At 38.5% G+C, this 27012-nt stretch overlaps 1 protein-coding gene across 3 annotated transcripts in view; it reads left to right on the forward strand.

The window, feature by feature from the left end:
- Window positions 1-10222: 10222 nt before the first annotated feature.
- The window catches only part of RAPH1 (Ras association (RalGDS/AF-6) and pleckstrin homology domains 1), a 117206-nt gene continuing 100416 nt past the window's right edge, over window positions 10223-27012 (forward strand). Inside the window, exon 1 of one of the 3 annotated variants that reach the window (XM_069075309.1) lies at window positions 10223-10580. Coding sequence is in view for 2 of the 3 variants with exons in the window: in XM_069075308.1 (XP_068931409.1) it covers window positions 12419-12517 (99 nt within the window). In the remaining variant the exon portion in view is untranslated. Of the gene's footprint in view, window positions 10581-10772; window positions 12518-27012 lie in introns of those variants that run through there. The other 2 variants (XM_069075308.1, XM_069075311.1) reach the window with 2 other exon arrangements.

A 27012-nucleotide genomic window follows, 5' to 3' on the forward strand; every position in this document is an offset into this window, starting at 1 on the left:
ATATTTGTAATCTCTATAGGCATTGTGAATATGGCATTGCTGATACACTATCACAGCACTAAACACATGATGCAATCTAACTCTATCCTTACAACCCAAAAAAATTGTTCTTCCAAAGGTCAGCCAGTGGTTTCTTCTTAGTTTTTGTCCTCTTTGTTTTCTCTGTAGTGTGTGATGCTGTTGGTCACACAGTCTTCTCTGATTCTTTTTCTTTCATTGGTTTCTATAATACTACACTTATCTGATTCCCTTTAAGATTCTCATTGTCCTCTGTATCACTCAATATCTCTCTTTCTCTTCCTGACCCCTTATGGTGACTGTTTTCCAAAGATTTTTCCTTGACTGTCTTCTTATTTTTCTCTCTGTCTGTCTGTCTTTCTCTCTTTATATGTCTCTCAGTCTCTCTCTTTGTCTCTCTGTCTCTGTCTCTCTCTCTCTCTCTCTCTCTGTGTCTCTCTCTCTCTATACATATATGAGTGTGTGTGTATAATATACATATATATGTTATGTATATATGTGCTCTCTCCCTTAACACCTCTACCTAGATGCCTTCCAAACTTGTATTGCCATTCCCACTCCCATCCTGATTTCAATATCTACTGAACATCTCAAATCTACATATCCTGATAGTAGGTCAAACTCAAAATATTGGAAACAAAATTACCATCTTTCCTTCAATAGAAATTCTTCCTTTTGACTTCTCTATTTTTATCAAAAACATCACCATTCCCAGAAATCCACGCTCAAAGACTTAGACTCATCCCTCTCCCTCACTTCATGTAGTCAATCAGTTACAGTCATACAGATTCTACCACTCAAATATTCCAAATTTATCCCCTTCTTTCTATTCTCCTATCACTATCCTCATTACCACCTACCTAAACTACTATAACATTCTTAATGAATGAGTCAGACTGCCTTTCCAATCAATCTTTTATGCTTGTGCCAAATTAACCTTTCTCCTGTGTATACATATTTGATGAAATCAGTTTATCTTGCACACAAAAAATAATTCAAAAACCTCATTTTGAATTTCAAGATCCATTACAGCATGAAGCCTCCCTGCCTTTCCAGTTTTATTTCATACTCCTCTCCAAGTATGTTATACTCTACTCAAATTGGACTACTTGCTATACCATGTATATATCTAATACTTTATCCCCTCTATTCCTTTGCTCATGCTATTTATTCCCTGTTCCTAAAATCTCTTATTCCCCTATCTCCTCCTTTTGAGGAAATCTGACTCATCTTTTAAAACCTAGTTCAAATGCCACTGTTTCCAGAAAGTCATTTCTATTGCCCTGGTTTAGAAATGATCCCTTCTGACTTCAAACTGTACTTTATACTTGCCATATGTACTTATTATAGAAAATTCTGTACTATATTTGTTGCATAGCTTGTTGTTGGTCTTATTATAGCTTATTAAATACTTATTGGATTCTTTTACATATTGAATGTGTACATATCATATTCCCCCTTCCATTTTTCAATTTCATGAGTGCAGAAAGTTTTGGTTATCATTATATCTCCTACCATCACCATCATCACTTAGTCCTGGGCTTTGTACATAATGGATACATAATAAAATGGTGTTGAGTGAATAGTTTATGCTCATACATAGTCTTCATCTAGTGGGTAGCCAGCAGTGCATTAGTAAGTCTAATGTTACCTTAGTGCCTATCTACCATTCCTGTAACACTTGGAAATAATTCATTTTTTAAAATGCACAATGAATTATTGATACATATTTTGAAAGTATAACTGTCTACTGTATAATATCAAGGAAACTGAGTTGATCCCTATTCCCTAACGACAACAACAACAGCAACAAAGTCCCCATGTCACAAGAAATCATTTGGGAATAAACAACTTCAGAATATGAATTGCTCAAATTTCTCCTCTGGGGTTCCATGAAATTAGGCTAAGAAGGTTCTCCCTATCCTTTAGCTGGCAGAGCTGTCATCCTTGAGGGTATTCTCTTTGTCCTGCAGAACTAGGGAAGAATGCCAAAGTGAAAATTAAAATCTGGTATATATTTCTCTAGAAGCAGAGTGCATTCTGGAACCAATCCTTTCTGTTGAGATGAGTTTTCACTCCCTCCTTAGTCCCCTTTAATCTGACTTTATTTCTCCCATTTTACCAAAACTGCTTTCTCAAAGGTCACTAGTGGGGCGGCTAGGTGGCACAGTGAATAGAGCCCTGGAGTCAGGAGGACCTGGATTTGGATCTGGCCTCAGACATGTAACACAAAAACTAGCCATATGATCCTGGGCAAGTCACTTAATCCCAACTGCCCTCCAAAAAGCAAAAAAATAAGAAAATAAAATAAATTCCAAGGTCACCAGTGCCATCTTAATTGTCTTTTTCAGTCCTCATCCTCCTTGACATTGGATAAGTTAATGTTGTTGATATTCTTCTTGATACTGTTTCCTCCCTTCAATTTCACCACAAAGCTCTTTCCTGGTTGTCCTGCATGACCACCCCAGATTAAATGGTTTATAATATTCTTCTATCCCCTAAGTGTGGGTGACAACTAGAATTCTGTCCTTGGTCCTATTTGATTCTCTGTACATTTTCTTCCTTGATGATTATTTCTTTGCAATTAGCTCCTGAATCTAAGTATATAGTGCTGATTTATCCTTGATTTCCTGTTGTCTGGTTTGCATTTTCATCTGAATCACTCTCTTCCCTGTTTCAAACTCATCACGTCCAAAACTGAACTCATTGTATTCTCCCCAGAATGTTCCATTCCTCCCACCTTCCCTATTTCTGCTGATGAGATCACCATTCTCTTAGGCTTTAATTCTTCCCTTTCTTCAGTCCTACCTGATTATTGCATTCCTTTGGACTTTTCCATCATGCCTTTAGGAATTTCCTCATATTGCAAGATCAATCAATCCTGTTCTTCACACCTTATCATTGCCCTCTGCCCCTGTATCCCCTCTGATTGGAGGGCAGAATGTAAAGTTTCTTCTAGAACCTCCAGTTAAGGAGGACATTTAGGCTTTCTTCATTTTCCATGAGGTTGCTTTCCTTTAGACTTCTCTACTCTTCTCCACTTTTTAGTTTCCCTTCCTCCGGCTCCCTTTACATCTCCTTTTTTGTGAATTGTCTTCCATCTTTAGATTGTAAGTTCCTTGAGGGCAAGGACTTTCTTTTGCATATTTATATCCCCAGTGCTTACTACAGTGCCTGGCACATAGTAGAAACTTATATATGTTTCAACTGTCAGTTTCTCAACAAAGCATTTTAGTGTTTAGTATGTGCCAAGCACTGTGTGCTAAACTACTGGGGACACAAAGATAAAAACACAGTCCTTGCCCTCAAAGACCTGATTTCTAATGGGGAAGACAACAACAAAATCATCATTATCATCATCATAGCTAGTATTTATAGTACACTTTAAGGTTTGCAAATACTTTTTAAAATTATCTCATGTTATTCTCACAACAACCCTGGAAAGTAGGTACTATTATTATCTTTATTTTACAAATGAGGAAACTAAGGCACAGAAAGGTTAAGTGACTTACCCAGGGTCACACAGTTATTACGTCTCTGAGGCTAGATTTTTTTACTCTTATATTTTATTTCATTTTTAATAAATGTATTTATTTATCTATAGCTAAGGGGAAACATATCTAAGTTTTATTGTATCCTTCAAGAGTGGGGGTGGAAGAGGGCATGTATATATACTATAGCATTCTGGGGGTCTTGGAGGGAGGGATAAAAAGAACAAAGTAAAAAGTGCACAGCAGAGAACAAAAGAAAACTCACAAAAAAGCAAAGAAAAGATGGACAATTCTCAACACAACAAATATTATTTATCATATAGGCTTTCTTGAAATGAAAATTTATTGTTACATATTTTGAATCCTCTTACGTTGTGCTTATGCAAACAACATGGTTTCCTTTTCCTTTTTTTTTTTTTTAAAGCAATCGGGGTTAAGTAACTTGCTCAAGGTTACACGGCCAGGTGTTTCTGGGTGGGTGCTAAGTGTCTGAGCCCGGGATTCGATCTCCAAGTCTTCTCAACACTGGAGCCGGTGCTCTTACTCGCTGTGCTACCTGGCCGCCCCTCTTTTTTTTTTTCTTTAAAGCAATTGGGGTTAAGTAACTTGCTCAAGGTTATACAGCCAGTTATTTCTGGGTGTGGTGCTGAGAATCTAAGACCGGATTCGATCCCCAGGTCATCCAGACACTGGAGCCGATGCTCTTACTTGCTGTGCTACCTGGCCGCCCCTTTCTTTTCCTTTCTAACTTTGTATTTAATTCCTAATATTTAAGTTTATGATATGTTTTTGTTTCTTTTCTCTGTTCTGTATTTGTGTCCTGGTGTTTGAGTCTAAAATAAAAATCTTGAAAAAAAAATAAATAAATGTATTTATTTATTTTTAGTTTTCAACATTAACTTCTATAAGTTTTAAATTTTCTCCACCTTCCTCTCCTTCTCCCCAAGATGGTTACAGGCTCTACATATAGATTTTTACTAAACATATTTTCACATTAGTCATGTTGTATAGAAGAATTAGAATGAATGGGAGGAACCATGAGAAAGAAAAAAACAAAACAAAAAGAGAGAGCAAATAGTATGCTTCAATCTGCTCTAAGGCTAGATTTGAACTCAGAGCTATCTTGCCTCCAGATGCAGAATTCAATTCACTATTTTATATAAAATAATGTCAGAGAGACTGGAACTAGCAGTGAACAGAAACAGAAAAGGCCTCCTGCAGAATGTGGTATTTTAGCTGAGAATTAAAAGGAGCCAAGGAAGTAAGAAGGAGGTAAAGAGGAAGAACACGAAAGACTTGAGGGAGAGCCAATGAAAAGGCCCAGAGTTGGGAGATAGAGTATTGTGTGTGAGGAATAACAAGTAGCACAGTGTGGCTGGATTGTCCAGCACAAATGTCAGATTTTTGGAGTGAAGTGTAGGACTGGGAAAGAGAATGGGGTTAGGTCAGGAAATGTTTGAAATGCCAAACAAAGGATTTGATATTTGATCCTACAGGCAAAAAGTGTCAATGGAGTTTATTTCCTAGGGATGTGACATGGTCAGACCTGAGCTTTAATAAAACCACTTTGGCAGCCAAGTGGAGGATGGATTGGAGACCAACTAGAAGGCTTTTCTGATCATCTAGGCATGATGAGGCGATAAGGGCCTGCAAAAGGTTGGCAGTTGTGTGAGTAAAGGGAAGGTGACATATGGTAGAGATGTTGTAAAGGTTAAAACAATAAAATTTGTCAACAGATTGGACATGTGGGGTAAGAGTAAAGAGTCAAGGGTGACCCCTAGGCTGTGAGCCTGGATGACCAAGAGAATGATTGTGAATCCCATAGTAATAGGAACATTGAGAAGAGGGCAGGGTTTGGAGGCAGGGAAGACAATGACAACAAGTTCTATTTTGAATGTATTAAGTTTGAGATGCCTATGGGACATTCAGTGTGGAATATCCAAGAGGCAGATGGTAACTTGAGTCTATAACTCAGAAGGGAGATTAGAGGTAGAAATAAAATCCTGTTGCTTCTACTTTCTTGGGTGGGGATTCTTGCAAACATCTCCCTCTTTCCACTTATATTGTCCTAACCCTTGTTAAGTCCTTAATCATCTCTCTCCTAAATTTATTATTATACCTTCCTAACTGGTTCCTCTCTGCCTCTGGTCTCTCTCTTCTCTAATGAATGTTTCATATCCCTGCCAATATAATTTTCCTAATGCACAGGTTTGACCTTATCATTCCTTTGTTCAAAACCTTCTGTGACTTTCCAGTGCCTTTAGGATAAAATATAAATTCCTTAGGCAGGCTCTTAAGGAGCTCTGCAATCAAGCTTCAATCTACCTTTTCATATTTATTTCATGGTATTCCCCCCTCACAAACTCTAAGGTCCCACTAGACTGGATTACTAGCAATTTCCTGATCTTCTGTATTCTCTTACCTCACATGAAGTCCCCCAAGCCTGCAGTATACCTCTTCCTAAGTCCCATCCAAGGTCACATCCTCCATGAAGCTATCTCTGAAGTTTCCTCATCTGTAAAATAAGCATTATGGCATCTACCTTAGAGATCTGGTTTTTTGCTTGCATTTTGTTCAGTTCTATGATTTTACCAAGTCAAGGAGTACCTGATGAGGAAACTCCCTCCACCAATGTCATTGGGTATCTGATCTACAACTACAACTTAGAGAGTTGCTTAGGATGCTGAGAGTTGTCCAGTGCCAGAAGTAGGTCTTGAATGCAGTCGGTCCTCACTCTGATGTCAGTCCTCTATCTACTATGCTATGCCATCTCTTTTGAGGTTATGAGATGTATCAGATGAGATAATGCACATACAGAGGTTTTAAAACCTTAAAACTTATATAGTTAGATATGTCTATGATTGATATATAAAGGTACTGTTGAGAAAGCCCTGATCAATATGATGAATCTTCTAATCAACTTAGTAATATTGCAGGGCACAGACTTTTAAATGAAAGATGCCTCCCATGAAAGTAGACATGGTACCCTAGCTCTTTACTGGCATGTTCTTCAAAACGCAAGGCATTCCTCTTGTTATGCCATCCCCATTTTACAGATGAGGAAACTTAGACTCAGAGAAAAGAAGAGACTTGACTATGATTCCACAATTAAGAAGTATCAGAAGTTGAGTTTCAAAATCAGATCTCTCCTGATTCCAATTTTAGCCTTCTTTTGGCTATCTGAAAAATCACATTGGAGTAGTAATATATAAATCTTGTCACCCTCTTTGAATAAATAATTCCTGAGATTACTATCATCTTCTCAAGCTTGATTTATTTTTAAACTAAGGTTTAAAACTTTCTTTTGAAAGGTCATTACTTGTAGGTTTACTTCCTCAGATTAAAGGAAGAATTAACAACATGACTTTCTTATGAATTGTTATGGGAGCTGCATTTTAGAAGGTTAAAAATGACAGAATCAAAGCAATGTACTTAAGGAAACCAAAGCCCAAAGAACTTAAGTAATTGGGCCCCAGTCAGTGAAAGAATTAGTCAGGAAGCCCTGATTCTCAAGTTCAGTGGAATTTCTACTGCATCAGCAAAGTTTGTTAATGATTCTATTCTTTTTCCATCATGAGATTAAGGAACAGTGTCATTCTGTGGATTAATTCAGATATGATGTTTCCTTCAGATATTTGGATTGGAGTGATTAAAATGAGCTGACCAGATAACTTGCTTAATCTTTTTAGTCATTGTTTCTCTCTTTGCTTGTTGCTTGACCAACATGAGGGCTTAGATGAGAGTGAAATGGTTAATATAGAAACTGGAAAAGTCTATCAGAAACCCAGTAGATTTTTTAAAAAGTATTTGAGATCTGTTCCTGAAAGATAATGTACATTCATGAGATCACCAATGCATGGAAGTACCAAAATCTTTAAAAAAAAAAATAATAAAGGAAATTTTAACTAATGCAATATCTTCCTTGTTCTGAAAAAGCACCATTTAGAAGATGTTTCCTTAATTTATTTTACTTTCTCATCTAACAGGATATATGATGACAAAGAATTGACATTTATACATTTGGTATAATCTTCCTGAACAATTCTGTCTTTTGTTAAATAAGATCATGTAAAAGGGTGGTATAGATCAATACAAAAGGCATCACTACCACTATGCTAAAAAAAAAAAAAACAATAACAACAACGCAGCAAAGTTAATTCATTCAGCAAATAATTTATTAAGTATCTACTAAGTACAAAGCTTTCAGGGATACAAAATTGAATAAAACACTGTTTCCTGTTTACAGTTCAGTGAGAGTGATAAGACATGTACACAAATAACTATATAAAAAAAGGTAGTATGCAACAAGACCTATAAGAGTACAAAGTGCTATGGGAGTTATTCAATAGCAACATAATTATACACAAGCAGCAAATTACTTTTCAAGAATCTTAAAAAGCTTATTCAATTTAATATCTAGAAGTGCAATTATGTGTCTAAAATATAGCTATCTTTTGAGTGAAATGTAGCTAAGAGCAACATGATATGGTTCTGAACACAAGCATGGAATGTATCTATAAAAGACTGAAACAAATTGAAAATATTCAAGAGCTTCAGGAAGGCAGAATGTAATTAACCAAACTAGAATATGACCCTAGGGCAGAGAAATTAATGCTAGTTCTTAGAGGAGGGATAATCTGAAAGAGTTTTAGAAACTCAGAAACATATAGTCAATTTTTATTCATCTACGTAAATTCATGACAAGGAATTCTGAAATTCCCCTTAGGTGGGAAAGATCTGGTATAGAAATGTTCATTCACTGCATTTAGGTCTTTATTTCCATTTCATCGGCAGTTTCTGTCATCTCAACAATTTTTCACCAGTGCTGCTAGTAAATAGTACAATAGGGTGAAAATTTTACCTTTTCTTTTCTTCTTTCCATCTAATAACCAGCATAAAAATCAGAAACTAAGGACCTGGATCATCCGATATCAGGATAATCTGAATATTCAAGAATTTAAGTAAGTGGGTATTATTAGGTATATCTCCCAGCTGGAACTAACTAATTTTAATCAAGGAGGCCAGAAGTTATTTGGGCAAAAGTTCAAAAACAGAATTGATTTCCAAAAAAAGGAGCAATTAAAGATAATAAAAATGCACAGCTTCTTGAAAACCACAAAATGCATTGCATTGAGCTAAAAAGGTAGGTGTTAGTCAAAGTGAGAATTCCTAAAAATGCTCACAAATGTCAATGACAATGATACTGGTTCAATTCAACCTGATGAAGACTTATTCAGATTAAAGGTTACAAACTCGATATTTTGTCTTGGTTTATTCCTGCTTTCTTTGAATAAGGAGATAATAGCTAATATGTATATAACATATATGCAATAATATATGTATATTTAAGGTTTGTAAAGTGCTACACACCCACAGAGTATCTCATTTGATCTTCACAACAGCCTTCACAGGTAAGCCCTGTTATTGTCCCCATTTTACAGATGAGGAAACTGAGGCTGAGAAAAATAAGGTAACTTGTCCAGGATCACACACTTACTCTGTAAGTGGAATTCAAACGCAGGCCCTTCTTTCTGGCCAACATAACCCACTTCCTTTCTTTACCCTCTAAAACGATCTCCAATGTATCACATATATAACTTGTTTGTACATAATAGTTCGCAGGCTGTCTCCCCCATTAGACTGTGGGTTTCTTGAGAGCAGCGACTCTAAACTCTTTTAAAGATATGAGAGTCTGAAGGATTAGTAATTAATTCAGTTTCTTAATATAAAAAGCTTTAGAGTGTCAAAGGATTTTTTAAAAGCTGTTTTTCTTTGTTTTTGTTTTGTATTCATTCTTTTTGTCTCTCCATATCTAATCTATCCATCTATCTGTCTGTCTCTGTCCATCCGCCCGTCCGTCTGTCCATCCATCCATCTATCTTTTGCCTTTCCAGCTCTTAGTACAGTGTCTGGCACATGGTAGTCACTCAATAAAAGCTTGTTAACTTTAACCTTGTTGCTATTTGGTCAGTCACTTCTCTGGGCTTCAGTTTCCTTATCCTTTAAAAAGAGGGAGTTATGCTATATAGATCAGGGTCTCAACCTTTTTTTTTTTTAATGGAGCCAACTGACAGTCTGCTGAAGCTTATAAGACCCTTCTACAAAATAGTGTTCTTAAATTCATTTAAAGAAAAATACATTAGGGAAGCCAATTATATTGAATACAATTATCAGGCTTCTAAAAAAAAGTTTCCTGGATCTCAGATTAAGAACCTCTGGACTAATTATCTGAGCTGCTTTCCAGCTCTGAGTATGATAGTACTATAAACAGCTTTATATAAATCTTTGTTTACTGCGGGAGGCGGAGAGACTGGGGGCACCAAAACTCAAGGTGAAAAGGGTCCAGAGCCCACAGTGAAGCCGATCTCCCAAAGCCGGGTGAGGCCCAGAAAGTGTAGCCACAGCAGAGCGAGGGCAGGGGAGGAGGGCGCCAAGCCTGGGTTCCACTCGCTCCTTCACTCATTCATTCTCTCTCCCAGCGGAGATTCCGAGGGACCCTCGGACCACCAGCGCAGGGATAGGGAGGGGAAGGGAGCGGGGGGGGCGGGGGGGACGGTCAGGAGGAGGGAGGTTCGGACTCGCCCCTCGCCTCCAGCCAGCGCAGACCCGGAGACCCTAGAGCCCTGGGCGTGTACGGGCTGGGGGGGAGGGGGCCACTGCGGCGTGATTGGTACGGCGGCCTGCGCCGGAAGTGAGCGGCTGGCAGCGGGGAGTGGGGGGAGGGAGCGGCGGCGGCGGCGGCGGCGTGAGTCAGTCAGGCGGCCAGGCAGGCAGGCGGGCAGTCTGTCAAGCAGTCCGCCCGTCAGTCCGTCCGTTGGCCGGTGGGTCGCTCGGCCCGTCTCGAGTTCCCGGCCGTGATTTGCAGCCTCGGGCTTCCCCGCGGGGCGGGCGCCGCCGCCGCCCGGGAGGGGGCGTGTGGAGTGCGTGCGTGTGAGAGGGCTCTGCGGCCGGAGCCTCCCTTCTCCGCACTCCCCACCCAGCCGCCCGCCGGCCGGTCACGCAGCCCAAGGCGCGGAGCAGCAGCGGCCGCAGCGGCGGGAGGCAGCCCGGTCCGGCCCGGCCGCCGCAGCGGTGAGTGAGTCGGGGACGCCGCCTCCCCCTTCGGAGCGCGCGGCCCCGGGAGGTGGGGGTGGGGGACGAGGCGTGGCAGGCGTGGCCCATCCTGCGGCCCCCTCAGCCCAGCCTTGTGGGGGTCGGCCGGGACCGTTGCGGGTGGGCGGGCGGGGGCCTCGGCGGAGAGAGAGAGAGAGAGAGAGACAATGAACGAGCCGGACCGGGGGCTGGCGTGTGGTGGGCAATGCCCCCCGACCGAGCCCAGCGGGGCGTCCCGGCAAGTGACCTCGAATTCAGTCCAGCCGGAGAGGCGGGAGGCCGGTGCGGTGACCGGTGGCCGGTGTCCTTGTCGGCCCCGGAATAGCCTAGGGCTCGGGGCCGGCGGCTCCAGCTTCTCCTGCTTGTCCGGAGCGTCGGATCCGGAAATCCAACCGGCAGCCGCTCGGGGCTGTTATTTTTCCGAGGGGGGGTGGGGGAGCGCGGAGGGAATAAGGAGATAGCTTCCTTTCCGGGGGCGACTGGACTTCTTTGCAGTTTGATCCTCCAAGAGTGTCCCCGCAGGGTTTGCTGGATCCTTGATGATCCCTGCCGAATTAATGTCTTCCAAGACGTGTGGCATGATGTAGAATAAAAGCTTCTGTTCAGAGGGAGCGGCGAGTGTGGCTTACACTCCTATCTCTTAAATAGGTTGTCATGACTCCAGTAACAGGAGTCGCTTTTGACTAAATTCATTTTCCTGAATTGTTCCTAGTAAAGACTGATTCTCTTCCCCCCACCTCCCCGCATCGTTCCTCATGAATATGGGAAGAGCTGCTTAGAACCATTAGAGAATCACTGAAGCTAGGAGAAGAGAAAGATTGTAGTGGGGCGAAAACAAGGACATGCCCATAGGGATATACGGAACTTTAAGAGTTTGGTATATTCTGTCTCTTTTATATATGGGTGTGTATGTATGTATAGATGTATATGTATGAATATATATGTGTGTGTATATTACATATATTCGGGCTTGTATTTATCTGTCAATTTTGATTTTGTTCATCTTTTTTCATATTTAGTCATGTGCATAGTTGGTAAGAATCAGGTCTTTATCTAATTCCGTTAGAGTACTGTTAATGGATTAAATGATTTTTTTGTTCCTTGAGTCGCAGTGGTTTATCTTAAGAGTTACATAAGGCAGAATTAAGACGTAAGAAAAAGGAAAAATTTGTTCTGTGACCATAGATATGTGTTGATGAGGAACTGAGCTTATATCAAGTGTGAAGCAATTTTATAATACTACTGTGCATTTATTTATATAGCAATTTTTTATATGTGACGTTTGACCCCCTAACATTTCTGTTAGGGATGGGTGCTATATCTATTTTATAGACAAATTGAATACAAAGAAATTTAAGTTGCTTCTTCCTAGAGTCAATGTTTAGATCCAGTGAATTGAGAGATTTCAAGTCTTGATTAACTATGGGACATTCGAATTGGGACTTATTCATCAGCAGGTTCTGATTTAAAATTTTAAAGCTTATCTTTAAGTCGAATCTGTCTAAATCAGTAAGTTCAATTATCACTATATCTAGTAATCAGATAACATTTAAAGGGGGGGGGGGGACAACTTAGAAATCATTTAGTTCAGCTGCTCCTTTTACTGGAGAAAGCAGGTCCAAAGAGTAACTTACCTTAGGTTACAAAGATAGTAAGTGTATTTTGAACCTACATCTTCCAACTCCAAATTCAGTTCAGTGTCCTTTTCCTTACAGCACACTGCCCCACTTGTACCCACAAGGTGGCACTCCCACTGAAGCCAGAATTTAAAGCTTTTTATATTAAGACACTGAATTAATTACTAATCCTTCAGAGAAATGAGAGTCAAAAAAAAAAGCAAACTGAAGAGGAGGACAACTTTGCTTCAGAGTGCTTTGCCTCCTGAGAAATACTTCATTTCCAACGTTACTGAGGAGGTAGGAGAAGTAGGCAAGAAGTCAAAATGGAGAAGCTAGATCGATTTCTAGTGCACTGGAATCAAGCTTTCATTGTGTGGTATTGTTTTTATTTCTTGTGTTCTGAATCCACCAAACTTCAGATCTAGCCATATTTAAACATAATCAAGCTTTTGTTGAACATCTACTATGTGCCAGGCATTGTGCTAGGCTCTGGAGATACAAAGACACTCCTAACTACAAAACTGTTGCATTACAGAGCCAAATGTGACTTTTGAATGATGTTTTCTGTTATTCATGTTAGCTTGGATAATGAAATTGGAGTATAATACAAAATAATCTTACTTTGATGAATATTAATTCCTTTTTGGTAGGAGGAAAAAATTAAATTTTTAGACTCAGGAACTTCATGAGGGTCATAGAAGACAAGAAATTAGGCAAATTGAACACAATAAGTACAAGTAAAATGGACATTCTTTAATCAATACCAGCCCTTCTTGACTTTGTCTTTACAGTTTATCTCTATTCACAAGCCTATCACTTTATTCCTTCTTATTTAAACTATTACTTTATGCCAAGTATGTTGGCTATCAAACTTCTTAGGGATTTTTAGAATACATTGCGTATGAGAAATGCTCTTGTCTCAGGTTGCAAAAGTCAGTCAATTAGCATTTGTTAAATGCCTGCTATATGCCAGACACTGTTCTAAGTGCTGGAGATTTGAAGTAAGGCAGTGTAAATACTTATCTTCAAGGAGCTCACAGCTTATGGGGGAGACAATGTGCAAAAAAAAATACATACAAATAAGATATATACAGGATAAATTGGGGTTAGTTTCAGAGGGAAAGCACTCAGAAATAAGAAGGACTGGGATAGGCTTCTTGAAGAATGTGGGACTTTGACTGAGACTTGAAGGAAGTCAGGGAAACGAAGTGGATATGAAGAGGGAGGGTTTTCCAGGCATGAGGGAAGCCAATGAAAACCTGAGTCTGGAGATGGAGAGCTCTGAGAGGAACAGCAAGGTGATCTGTGTCACTGGATCACAGAGTACTTTGAAGAGAGTAAGATATAAGAAGACTGGAAATATAGGAAGGGACCAGGTTACAAAGTGCTTCAAAAGCCAAAGATCTCATACTTAATCCAGCAGGTGCTAGAGGAGGCCACTGAAGATTATTAAGTAGTGGGGTAATATGATCAAACCTGTACTTTAGGAAGATTAATTTGACAGCTGAGTGGAGGAGGAATTGGAATGGAGAGAGACTTGAGGCAGGGAAACCAACTAGCAGGCTATTGCAGTTATTCCTCTTTCTTTCTCAGAAAAGACCAATGACATCTGGAGGGTGATGTCTTGCTTTTTAAGTGAATTGTATTTAAATGAGACAGGGGTGCAAAGACATCAGCCTCACTGGCAATGGCCATGGATGCAATGGAAGATCCTGGCTTTTTTAAGCTAAGGTCTTTCCCAGGTCTAGGTTTGTCTGAGGCAGCACCCAATCAGTGATTAAAGGCTAGGTAGGAATTGAGGGAAAAGGTGGCCTTGTTCCACTTTGCAAAAGAATCCGTCTGGGAGGGGGAGACCCTCAGTTTCTGGCCAGAATAGAAACAATTGCTATTTACACTCCCTCTGAGCCTTCAAAACCCAAACAATGAGCAAGTGAGGCTTGGACCAGGGCCTATTATTGGCCAATCAATGAGAGCCTGAGTTGTTTGTCCTTCCTTTTGAAGAGGATCCTGACGTCAGGAAGGTGATGCCATGACTTGCAAGTGAGTTGTATTTAAATGAAGCAGAGATGTACAAAGTCACTAGCCTCACTGTCCTCTGGAGCCATCTGGGTCGAGTGGCAAGATAATGGACAACTGGATGACTAGAGATGGGCCTTGAGAGTCAGAGTGATTTGGATTTAAAGGCATAGTCAAGTAGTTCCATTTGGATGGCAGTGGGCTTAATGAAACCCTGGTTTACCAGAGCTATATTTTGAAAATCACAAATGAAAACTACATGAGAAAAAGAGATAATTGTCCCAGTTTTTCCAAAGTAGTCCAAGTGTGAAGTGATGAGGGCCTTTTCCTGGGGCTACAGGAGAGTGGAGGATTCATACACAAAAGTTATAAATGACAGGACTTGACTAGTGTTGGGATGTGGAGAGTGAGTTAAAGTGTAGAGTTAGGGTTGATACCTAGGTTGTTTACCTGGGTGACTGAGGATGTAATAACCATGACAGTGATAGGGAAGTTAGGAAGAGGGGAAAGACAGTTCACTTTTGGACATGTTGAGTTTAAGATGTTTCTGGGACTTCCAGTTTGAGATGTCCAGCGGGCAGTTGGAGATGGAAGTCAGAAGAGAGGTTAGTGCTGGCCAAATAGGTCTGAGAATCATTGTATAGAGATGATGATTGAAACTATGGGAACTGATGAGAACACCAAGTGAAATAGTATAGAGGGAGAAGACCCAGGACAATCTTGGGGAACCTCACAGTTATTGGATGTGATATGGATGAAGATCTAGAAAAAGAGACAGAGAATGAGTTGGTAAGAAAATCAAGAGAGGAAAAGATCTCAGAAACCTAGAGGGGAAAGACTATGGGAGAAAATAAGGTTATAGACATTGTCAAAGGCAAAGGGGTCAAGAAAGATAAGGATTGAGATTTAGTAATTAAGTGTAACTTTGAAGAGAGCAATTTCAGTTAAATTTTATGGTCAGAAGCCAAGCTGCAGAAAGCTGAGAATGAGAAGAAAGGAATAGAGAGGCACTAATTGTAGACAGTGTCCTCAAGGAATTTAGTCACGGAAGAGAGGAGTGATGTAGGACAGTACCTATTAGACTGATGGAGTAAGGGTTTTTTTTTTGAGAATGGGGGAGACATGAGCATATTTATAGGCAGTATAGAAGCATCCAATAGACAGGGAGCATTTAAAATTAGTGAGAGAGTAGTACTGAGTGAGTGAGGGGACAGTTTGCAGGAGAAGATGGGATGTTATGAGATCACTTGTGCATGGAGAGGGGTTTGTCTTGGCAAGAAGGGTAACATAAGAGGTAGTAGCAGAAGGTATCTGAATTATGTTAGATGAGGAAGAGGGGAAGAGTGTGAGCTCCACAAATGACCTTTTTTTTTTTTTAAGCAATCAGGGTTAAGTAACTTGCTCAAGGTTACACAGCCAGTTATTTCTGGGTGTGGTGCTGAGTGTCTGAGCCGGTGATTCGATCTCCAGGTCTTACTCGCTGAGCCACCTGGCCACCCCATGACCTTAATTTTTTGAATGAAACGTGAAACAAGATTTTCTGCTGAAAGGGTGGGAGAGGGGAATCTGTGGAAGGTTTGAGAAGAGATCAAATTTTGGAAAAGCAACTGTAGTAGTAGTAAGTGTGATAGTAATTGATTAGGAAGGTATAAAAGGATTGCCTTTCAGCAGGGAGGATCTAGTTGAGCTTATGTAACACAAATTTGTACTGGACCCAATTTCATGATTTTAGTGGCAGCTGGGTAATCCATCAATTAGAGCACTAGATCCAGAGTCAGGAATACCTGAGTTCAAATCCATCCTCAGACACTTACTAGCTGGGTGACAGTCATCAAGTCATTTAAACTGCCTCAGTTTCCTCAATTGTAAAATGGAGAAATAACACCTCAGAATTGTGAGGATTAAATTAGATATTTGTAAAGCACAATGCGTGGAACATAGCAGATGTTTAATGAATTTATTTATATAAATTATAATAAATTAATTTATTAATTTAATAAATTTTATTTCCTTCCTGTCCTCTCTTTTTTTCTCCTTCCTTTCCTCCTTCCTGCCTTGTTAGCAGCATTAAGAGTAGGATTAGAAGGCAAATGGTTGAAAGATGTTACTGAGTCTTTCAGTTAAATTTTCTGGGCCTTAGTATGCACATCCATAAGATAAGGACACTAAATTAGATGATCTTTAAAGGTTCCTTGTTTCCTGAGATCAGCAACCTTCTATTCAGAAAATGTGGCTAATTATGAATAAGTATTGCCCTTCCTAAGATATTGTTCTCATTACATCATTCTCTTGCTCAGAAGTTTTGAATGGTTTCTCAGTGCCTAGAAAACTGCATTTTTCTCTTGGAGAAAAGTTGTCCAAATGTGTTCTATAGCAATTTATAAGTCTTTTATAAAAATATAGTTTATACATCAGTTTATTTGAAGCAGTTGGAGAAAATCAACAGTGGAAAGACATCAGAATTAAAGGGGACAGGTATTTTAAGAAACAGTATTAACCCATAAAAGACCATTTAGATTTCGAATTAAGAAATCACTGTTGGCCCTAGAAAGCTGTTTCAGTAGAGTGATAGAAACCAGATTGCAAGGGATTATGAAGAAGAATGAATGACTTTAGTATGGTGAAGCTTATGGGTCACTTCTCAGAATAATGTATTTAAATGCATAAAATATAATATATAAGATTACAAAGGAAACCAATTATATTGAAATAGTTATCAAAATATTTTTTAGAAGTCCACAGACCCTAGATTAAGAACCACAGATAGAAGGAATTTGTTGCATACTATTTATTTGAGAACTTTGGCAGTGAAAGAAAGAAGATTGTAGTCAGACAAAATAGTGGAATCAGAGAAAGGTCTCCCTATTGCTCCTCAAACACACAAAGTTGGTTAAAACTTCAGCTTCTTCTGTTGTAAAGTATATGTGCATTCCTAATCATAGGACAATTGGAGTTAAGGGTTCAACACTCAAAAACTTAGTCTGTGACACATTTTTAAAAATAGGAACCTAACAAAAAGTTGCACAGTTTTATACCTGTAAATGGTTAAATACATAGAGATTGCAATTAATAGCAGCAGCATCCATCTTCAGCTTCAAGTTGCTGCCCAACTGGCACCAAATTCAGAAATTGGGGATGGAGGTGCCAGGCTAGCAAAATCTCAGGCTAAGGGTAAAAGGGTAGCCTTGGCCAAATCTCCAAGACCAGTGAGGCCTATATAGGTTAGAGGGAGGGAAGAACATGGGAGGGATAAGGATTGGACCTCCTCTGTTCTATAGCTCCTATTGTACTAGAAGATAAACAGTAAATATGACCATTTACTTTGGAAAACTAAGTTTCCTTGTAGAAGTGGGGGCTAGTAGGGTTCCAGCTTGTGCATTGTTGTAAAGTGTTGCAGTTTTTTGCATTCTTGCTGTTTATCACATGATAGCAAGCATAAGAAAACTAAAATTCAAACTGTTCTCTAATAATTCAATCCAGGTGGAACAAATTTGTTTTCAAAATGAGTAGTGTAGCAGAACTGACTTTACGTGTTTTGAGAAGGTAGTGGAGAGAGGTATATTGAAGACATATGAGAACATGTTCTAGGAGGAATGGTATCTGGAGAGCATTAGAACTCTGAATATAGAGGGGACAGAATTGACCCCGCTTAAATTTTGAAATGTTTTTGCCCTTAAAAATTAGATAATTTCATGGAAATTTTCTTTAGAAGGGCCTTATCAGTGCTGTCTTATAAGTAGGATACATATATGTGTATCCTGGTATATATTGAGGTAGACTAATAAAGAGACTTTGATTAAGTTAGTACCTCAGAATTAACTTTAAATTAACTTTTGATAAGTTTTAATGTAGGGTAAATAAAAATCTTCCTCTATATTGAGCACTGTGATTGATAGATGATGGAGCTAATCATCTTTATGCTTTTTTTCTCTCAAACTACCTTTTGCTGCTGCTGAATCTGTTCTGAATCTGTCATGCTTGATGACAACTGGTTTCTAGACCTTGATCTTTAACAGTAAAAATAATAGAGATCAGGTTTTCAGATTGTACAATGCAAAACAATATCCTTATAAACATTTAATTTCCATTAATCCACAGAGAGAGAGAATGAGAATATTATGTGGGTTGTTCATATCATTCCATTCAGAGTGAATCCTGTGTGGAATGACATGAGATAAGAGACATGAATCTTTTTGTTCTCTAAGTTGTTCTCAGGTCTGGAGTGCCTCTTACCTCCAGTGTGAACATCTTGCTGTGCAGAGTCTAAGTTGAAAATATCTCATTAGTTTACCCAAAGTTTTGTTCTTTCTACTGAGTCTGGTAGAGTTAGTATAAGTGGCAGCTCTAATTGACCTTCCTAGTATTCCTTGTCAGCAAGTAGGCTTTTGCTGTGTTCCTATTCACTTTCTTGTGCCCTTTTTTGCCTCATGGTGATACAGAAAGGCGGTGGGAGTGGGGAAGGTGGACTTTGGATCTGTGATTTTATTTTTATAAAGAAATTTCAGGTGACTAGATACCTACTCTGCAATTTATAATCTCAGATCGTTACTCTCAGTACTGGGAGATTATTACTTGGTCAAGTTCACACAATATATGTAGTAAGTGGGATGTGAACCTAGGTCTTCATGACTTGGAGACCAGCTTCCTAACTATTTCACCAAGCTGTCATTCCAGGTAAGAAGAACACTTATGTGGTGTTATGGTCACCTTCTAATATCACACTTATGTAGAGTCCTTTCAAGAATATGGTTTTTTTTTCTTTATTAGTTTTCCATTCAGCTAATCTTCCTTTTGAGTAGAAGTCCTGGCTCTCTGCCTCTCATGGTCAGCTTAGTTGTTTAAGTGAAAAGTAAAATTTACATTCAGTAATTTCCATAGCAACCATTTCAGAGTCATCTGCTGTCAGATACAGGTTGTCTGCTTTTAAAGAGACCTTAGATCCTTTTCAGCTATACCAGGCTTAAAGTATAGAAATTTATGGACTATATGTAAATTTCACATTATGATTTTTCCTCCTGTTAATTTTAGAACCTCACACATAAGATGTCATTCCACTATATTTACCATCTTAGTTCAAACCCCAGCTTGGATATTATCTGAGAAAGTGATATTTCTCTAAATCTCAATTTTCTCATCTATAAAATGGGAATAATACTTATCTACATCACAGAGTTGTGGTGAAGTACTTTGCAAACTATAAAGCCTTATATAATTGTGAGTTGGATTTATTATCTTTAGGTTTCTGGACCACCCACTACTGAAGTTTTATTCCAATTCAAGAAGCATTCATTAAGTGTTCATTACATATGCAGGGCATTGCGTTAAGTATTGGGAATATAAAGACAAAATCTACAGTCCCTGCCATTCTTTTAAAAACTTTGTTTTTTTCTTAAACAAGAAACGTGGACATTTCCACATTTCCATTTCTCCCCCATCCCTGGCCCTCCCCACACAAAGAAGATTGATTACTGCCTGTTTAAAAATACATGTATATTAAATGTTTAAAAAATAAATGCATGTATGTTAAATTACATGACAGTACCAACCCTCTGCTGCTTGTCTACATCTATCCTCTTATGAACTTCATTCTGCTCTCATCTGCATATTTTTAAAATGTTTCTTATAATGTTTCTTTAAATATTCTTTTCATTCTTTTGTTTTTTAAGATTTATTGGTGTGTTTTCATTTTACTTTTACAAACATTTCCAGATTGCTCTCTTGTAGCAAAGTAAAGAGACAACTAGGTGGCTCAGTGAATAGAGCACCAGACCTAGAGTACGGAAGACTGGAGTTCAAATGTGATTTCAGATACTTAGTAGCTGTATGAACCTGGGCAAGTCACTTAACCCTGTTTGCCTCAGTTTCCTCATCTGTAAAATGAGCTGGAGAAGGAAATGGCAAATCACTCCAGTATCTCTGCCAAAAAAAAAAGCCAAATGGAGTTACAGAGAGTCAACAATGAAGTAAAACAGGCAAAACAGTGCATCATCCCACATATATAGCAAACCCTACCACCACCTATTTTAAAGGTGTTTGTTTTTTAATTAACAAATTCTTTTCTCCCATTACTCCTTACTCCGTTTAAAAGAATGATAAAAGAAAACCAAATTCCTTGCAACACATAGGCATAAAGTTTGTTTAAAATAGGATTCTGCCATAAGATTATAGTTCTTCCATAGGATCCTACCTTCACTCCTGTCTCCTTTTATATATTTAGAAAAGTATTTTTACTGGTCTGTCTACCAGTGTTCTCTCTTGGCTTTGGCTGTCCTTGGATGCTTTATTTATTTATTACTCGTGCATTTCAGTTGATTGGGGGTATTCCAGAAGCAAATAATCTCTTCAGATATGGTTTTCTTTTTAAAATGATTCAAATGCCTTCCGATTATTGAACATCCATTTTTCCCCCAGGTATAGTTAAACTCAGATTTGCCTTGTTGGTCATCCTAGAATGCATACTGAGCTCCATTGCTCTTAAGAACACATTATTATTATTCTATTCCTTCCTGAATTTTCTGTTGGGTGCAGAATAATCTTGCACTATTAGGATCCCCTTTCCTTAATTTTGAAGGTCTTTCTCTTTGTACTTGTAGAACGTATTCCTGAATTAAATTGTTAAATCTAACTGCCAGGTGTCTTGGATTTTGCAGTCTTGGATTTTTTCTGAAGGTGATCTGTGAATTCTTTCAGTTGGTATTTCATTTTCTCTGCTTAGAAGTTCTGGGCAGTTCTCTTCTATTATTTCCTGCATTGTGGTATGAAAGTTTTCTGTTCTGTCTTGTTCTCAGAGAACTTACGATCCTCCTGTCTAAAAGATCAGTATATTTTGCTTGCATAGTGACTATATTTTCTTTTGATGTTACTTGTTTTGCTTATCTTATAGATTGTCCTTCACTTCTATATATTTTCATTCCCAGTCTGTTGTTCTCTCTTTTATTTCTTTGATGAGATTTGCCATCAGAGTCAAGGTTGGTTTTTTTTTTCCAAATTTAATTCTATCCATTATTTTTGCTCTGCAGACCATAAATTCTACTCATTTCTCATTCTCATTCACATTTCTTTTTTGAACCACTAAGGAGCAGCGTGTTGTGATTCCATATTCTCAAATTCCACAAGGCCTGCTAGCTCATCAAGTGTTGGATCATTTCCCTTTGTTTTGCAATATTTATTCATAAATGGCTAAATTTGTTTAATAGATTGGAATGCCATATTTCCTTCTGTTAATGTTTTTTTCCCAGTTGATGTATTTGCATAATTTTCAGGTTTTTTAATTTTCTTCCTGAAATCTTTGGTAACTTCAATCTTTTTTCCCCCTGACTTTTTCCTGATTTTCACTTTCTGCCTCTGTTTTGGTGGTTTCCTTGAAGGCTGGATCTCAAAGCCTCTCAGCTTCCTTCCACATTGCCTCATGGGCAGTTCATGGTTCACCAGCCTATGGAAGATTATAAAAGTTCAAGCAACCACCAGGAGTTGGTGAGTCTGGGTGCTCCAGAGTTGAAGGAGGCACTGCAACTAAAACTAGTTCAACCAGAATCTAATCTAGCCAGATCTGGCAAAATTGAAAAAAATATCAAAATAGCGAGTTAACATCTGGTAGAGGAAGGCTTTGGAGTATATAATAACAGTGATAGAGAGGGCTCTGGAAAGTTGAGACCTGGCAATGAATATACTATCAATTAGAAGTATATCGCTCTTTTGAGAAAACTAATGGTACAAGACTAGATCAGGTGGGAAGCAGCTAATTATGTTATTGGTATGAAACAAGTATACATATAGATCATTCTTTGCACAGTACAATTAAGGATAATAAGCCTCTTTTTATTTTAGCAACACATAAATAGGTGATAGTTTTTCTTAAAGGGTTATTGTGAATATCATTTTAATCGTTATTCTTACTACTATGCTGGATGGAAGATGAAAAGACTGAGGAAACAAAAGTTCAAACTTCTAAGCATATCAATTTATTAAGCAATGCATGCCAGTTAAAAAATACATCAGTTCCAGGCTTTCCTCAGCTTTGGCACTGGACCCTGAATACAGGAGGAGACAGATCTTAATGCATTAAACACCAGTTGATTATAAGAAAACAGTCAGGATACAAAATTAGGTAATCTGATTTCTGATTGGAGGAAAGATTACGGACTTTTCAAGTTGGGAAGGGGAGAGTGAACAGGTACAATTCCACGAAATCAGAAAAAGATGTCCCACTTCCCGCAGGTATTGGGAAACAGCAAAGGGACATGGAAACAGGAACTTACTGATCAGTATGGGGCCTATTTTCAGATCAGACATTACTTGAGATGTATAATTGAGAGAAAACACCTTGCATCAATATTCATTTCTGACTGTGGCTCTGGTCAGCATAACCTAGGTCCCTTAGTTAAGGATCTCTAAGCACAAATTAAAGGAGGTCCACCTTCCCAGCCAGACAGGACTAGGCTCAAACAGTGCAACAATTCCTACAATTGAATAAAGTTTTCTCACACATTATAGGTCTCACTAGACCCATAATTGAATAGAAAGGGAACTGATTTAGCTCTAAAATTGAGTCATAAGATGGAATCAGTGTGGTTCACCCATTTCCCACCAAAACTTGCTGTTCTAATCCCCTCATCACATAGAGACAGATTTATTAAACATATTCATGTGGATTTTAAATTTGTTTCCTACTGTCTTGTTCGTATTTATTCATAAGATTCATGAATTATCATTCTGAAATAACATTTATATATCTATATTTTTGTAAGAAAACAATTAGCCAAGTAGAGGGGAAATATCTCCGTTTTGCAGAACAGGAAACTGAGGCTCCAAAAGGTTAAATGATTTACTCATTCATTGTAATACATGAACCTAATAAGTTTCATACTGAGGATCTGAACCCAGGGTCTTCAGACTCCTCCATTTTATTACTTACATATATGAGAGAGAGAAATAAGATTAGTATTGAGCTAAAAAGGTTGGAAAATATTTCATAGAAAAGGTAGTTCTTAAACAGGGAATAACTGCCTCCCTCTAATTCACATACTGTCACTTAAGTTCATTGATAACACCTGTAAAATATTTTTACAATGCATCTTCATATCTCTTCCCACTATTATCACCATAGCATAGGCTTTGATTGCCACTGGACTTTAAAAAATCACTGTCTGTAACTTTTCTCAACTTTCCTGATCAGAATTTGGTCTGGCATATATTCTTGATATGCTGGAGGTGTGTTAAATGAGCTGCCTAAAAATTCTGACTTGGTCTACCATCTTGACTCTACCTCCCCCCACCTTTATCTTTTTTTTATTTTTGGAGAGGGGAAGGTAGGGCAATTGGGGTTAAGTGACTTGCTCAAGGTCACATGGCTAGTTTTGTGCTAAGGGTCTGAGCCCGGATTTGATCCCCAGGTCATCCGACATTACTCGCTGATCCACCTGGCCACCCCCAAGCAATTGGGGTTAAGTAACTTGCTCAAGGTTACATGGCCAGGTGTTTCTGGGTGGGTACTAAGTGTCTGAGCCCAGGATTTGATCCCCAGGTCATCCGGACCCAGGAACCGGTGCTGTTACTCACTGTGCTACCTGGCCACCCCAGCACCTTTATCGTTATATATGTTCACTCCCTGAAATAGCTTGTCCATCCTAAAGACTTAAATGATCACTTTTATGTATTGAGATTGAATTTCCCTATCACACCCAGACTGAAAGTTCAGTGCCACTCATAGGTAAATGCCAACACTGATTGGAACAAAAGTTTTAAACTCCTTGTTTCCATCCTGGGCCAATTTCCACATCCTTAGCATCCTGGTGGCCCTCCACCCACAGGAGCTCTCCAGACTAGTGCTGGATTTCATTGATACAGTAATCAACTTTATCCCTACTATAGCTCAGAAATCCCAAACTGATCTATCAGCCTCTGTCTCCCTAGCAGCAGATGATCACTTATATTGCATCAATCCCTGGAGTGCTTACTCACGGAGTACTCATTACAATTCAGCTCTTTGAGAAGCTTAGAGTGTACATTAGCATGAAACAATTGAGAGAGCAGTTAAGCACTAAACTTCAGGATAATGATGCAGTTCACATTTACCTAATATTTTAAGAGTAACAAAGTACTTTCTTTAAGCCTTGTGAAGAATACAAAGCAGTAGCCTTTTAACTAAAGATCAGGTATAGAAAGGATCCTTTTCCTTTATGAGGGAAGGATTGTTTAGAAGAAGGAGAGAATGTAAGTAGGAAGACTTGGTTGGAGACTATAACAGTTCAAGCATATGGTAGTAAATATTCAGTTGTGGAGTCAATGAGAATAGAATGGGAGGAGGTGATACTGTATAGACAGATTTTGAAGGCTTAAATTGCAGTATTTGGTAACTGATTGGATATGACAGAAGATTAAGGAGGAAGAATTAAACATGATACTAAGGTTTTAAATTTGCTGATGAAAAGCATATTGAATTGGAGCCAGGGATCTGAATTATAATCCTGATGATGACATTTGTCTATATGTCTAAGGGCAAGTCACTTAACTTTTCTGAACCTCAGTTTCTTTACCTGTAAAATGAGGGATAATACTTAGGATTACTCACCTCAAAGAGTTGTTGTGAGCAAAATGCCTTCTGATCTAAACCCTTAAAAGCACTATAGAAATTTTGAGGTGATGGTGTTAAAATGGTGATGTCATAGACAAAAGGAATGAGGCATAGGTTTTTGAGAAAAGACAATGTTTTAGACATGTCTAGTTTGAGGTGCTGATGGGATGTGACGATATCTTATTGTACAGTTTGGAGATATATATCAGGATGAGGACTGAAAAAGAAAAGACCTTTGGATTTGACAACTAGAGGTTATTGGTGACTTAAGAAAAGAGTTTCTCTAGTGTGGTGCGGATGGGATTCAAAGGACAAGGGGCCAAGAGGCTAGAGGCGTTAGATGTAGGACTTTTTCAAAAAGTTTAGTCATAAGCAGAAAGATTGAGATGTAATCTTAGTTGGATGGCTTAGAAAGGTCAAGAGAAAACTTTTTAGGATTGAGGAGCTATGATCACATTGACAAATTAGAAGGAGCTAGTGGAGAGGAAGCGATTTATAGGATTTTTAGATGTAGAAGAGACTTTAGAGATCATCTAGTCCACTCTCATTACAAGGAAGAAGTTCAAAAAGATAGGTCTTACCTAAAGTCACACATGTACTTAGCAGCAAAGTGAGGATTTGAATCCAGGGCTTCTGATTCTAGATCTAGTGCTTTTTCTACTACATCACTGCACTGAAGTGAATTAAAGATATATGAGAGAAGAGATGTTTGTTGGAGCAGAGTCGTCAAAGAGGCAAGAAGTGATGAAAATCAAAGGTCTACATGGAGGAATTAGTTTTAGCAAGGTAGTTACTTCATCCTGAAGTTTGGAAGGAAAGGGGAGAGAATAAGTGTTGATGCTAAGAATTTTTAGGGAGTGGAAAGAAATTGAGGGAATTACTGTCAGTGAGTTTAGTCTTCTTAATGAAGCAGAAGGCAAAATAACTTGCTGTAAGTAGGGGTAGGAATGGGGACATTGGAATTTTGATGAGAGAGGAAAAGGTTTGGAATAATACAATCATTGTGGGGAATGAGAAGGGAGCTGTTATTGTACAATAGGAAAGATTGCTGAGAAACAGGTAGAAGTTCAGGCTATATTGACATTGGTGTACTGTAAATTTGAACTAAACAAAATCAGTTTTGTTTTTCAGACTTGATTTAGAGGTGCTCAGACTCCCTGGAGCTTGGACAGAGGAATAGTCTTGAGTAGTGTTAGAGGATCCAGATAAGGATTAAGAACTTTGGTCTATGAGTTTGTGCTGTAAAAATAAGTTCATGACACAGAAGGGAGTTTTGGGGGAATTGCTAACTCACAGTGTATGACATTGTATAACAGTATATGAGAGTTACTCACATAATAACTCTCTCTTGAGAGAGTAGTTCAAATAACCTCCCTATGTAAACCTTGAAGAAATGAAACTTATTGAGCCAGAATGCTAATTTGAATGAATGTCTGTGTGCTATTAACCCCATAGCTAATGTTGAAATTAACTGTCTTATAGAAATGAGCCACAGTTGAGATTTTAGTTGAGGCACCTTTGTTACCAAAACCAAATGAGGTTTATCTGTATACATATTTACATATATGTATATATATATATATATACATATTTAATCTGTATACATATTAGGGCATTTGTGGTATGTAGAACACCGTTCTAGAGACTGTGGATTAGAGACTGTTTCTATCTTTATAAATATCTAATCATATAAATAATTTACATAAATTGCGTTATTTTATCTATTATTTTGTATTTATGACCGTTAATAGACTTTTGGTAATGTACTAAGCATTGAGGATACAAAGAAAGGCAAAAATAGGATCTTTTCTTTGAAGAGACTCACATTCAAGTGACAGCTACAATGGGCACATAGCTGTTACCAAAGAGATGGACAGTGTAAATGGAAGATAATCACAGAGGAAAAGCACTAACAGTGCGAGGACCAGGAGCTCCTGCCGAAGGTGGGATGTGTATGTGAGTCCCGAAGGAAGCCAGGAAATGGAGTTGAGGAGGGAGAGCATTCCAGATAGGGTAAATATATGGAGTCAGGAAGGTCATGTTGGGAATTTTTTTAAGTTTATTTTTAGTTTAAAACTTCACTTCTATAAGTTTTAAATTTTCCCCCTCCCTAAGACAGCATGCAATCTGATATAGGCTCTACATATACATTCCTATTAAACGTATGTTCATATTAGTCATGTTGTATAGAAGAATTATAATG

Source organism: Petaurus breviceps, unplaced genomic scaffold, assembly GCF_028583685.1.
Source record: "Petaurus breviceps papuanus isolate PSGF00001 unplaced genomic scaffold, PetGlider_PUasm1.0 90903, whole genome shotgun sequence".
Taxonomy (NCBI): domain Eukaryota; kingdom Metazoa; phylum Chordata; class Mammalia; order Diprotodontia; family Petauridae; genus Petaurus; species Petaurus breviceps.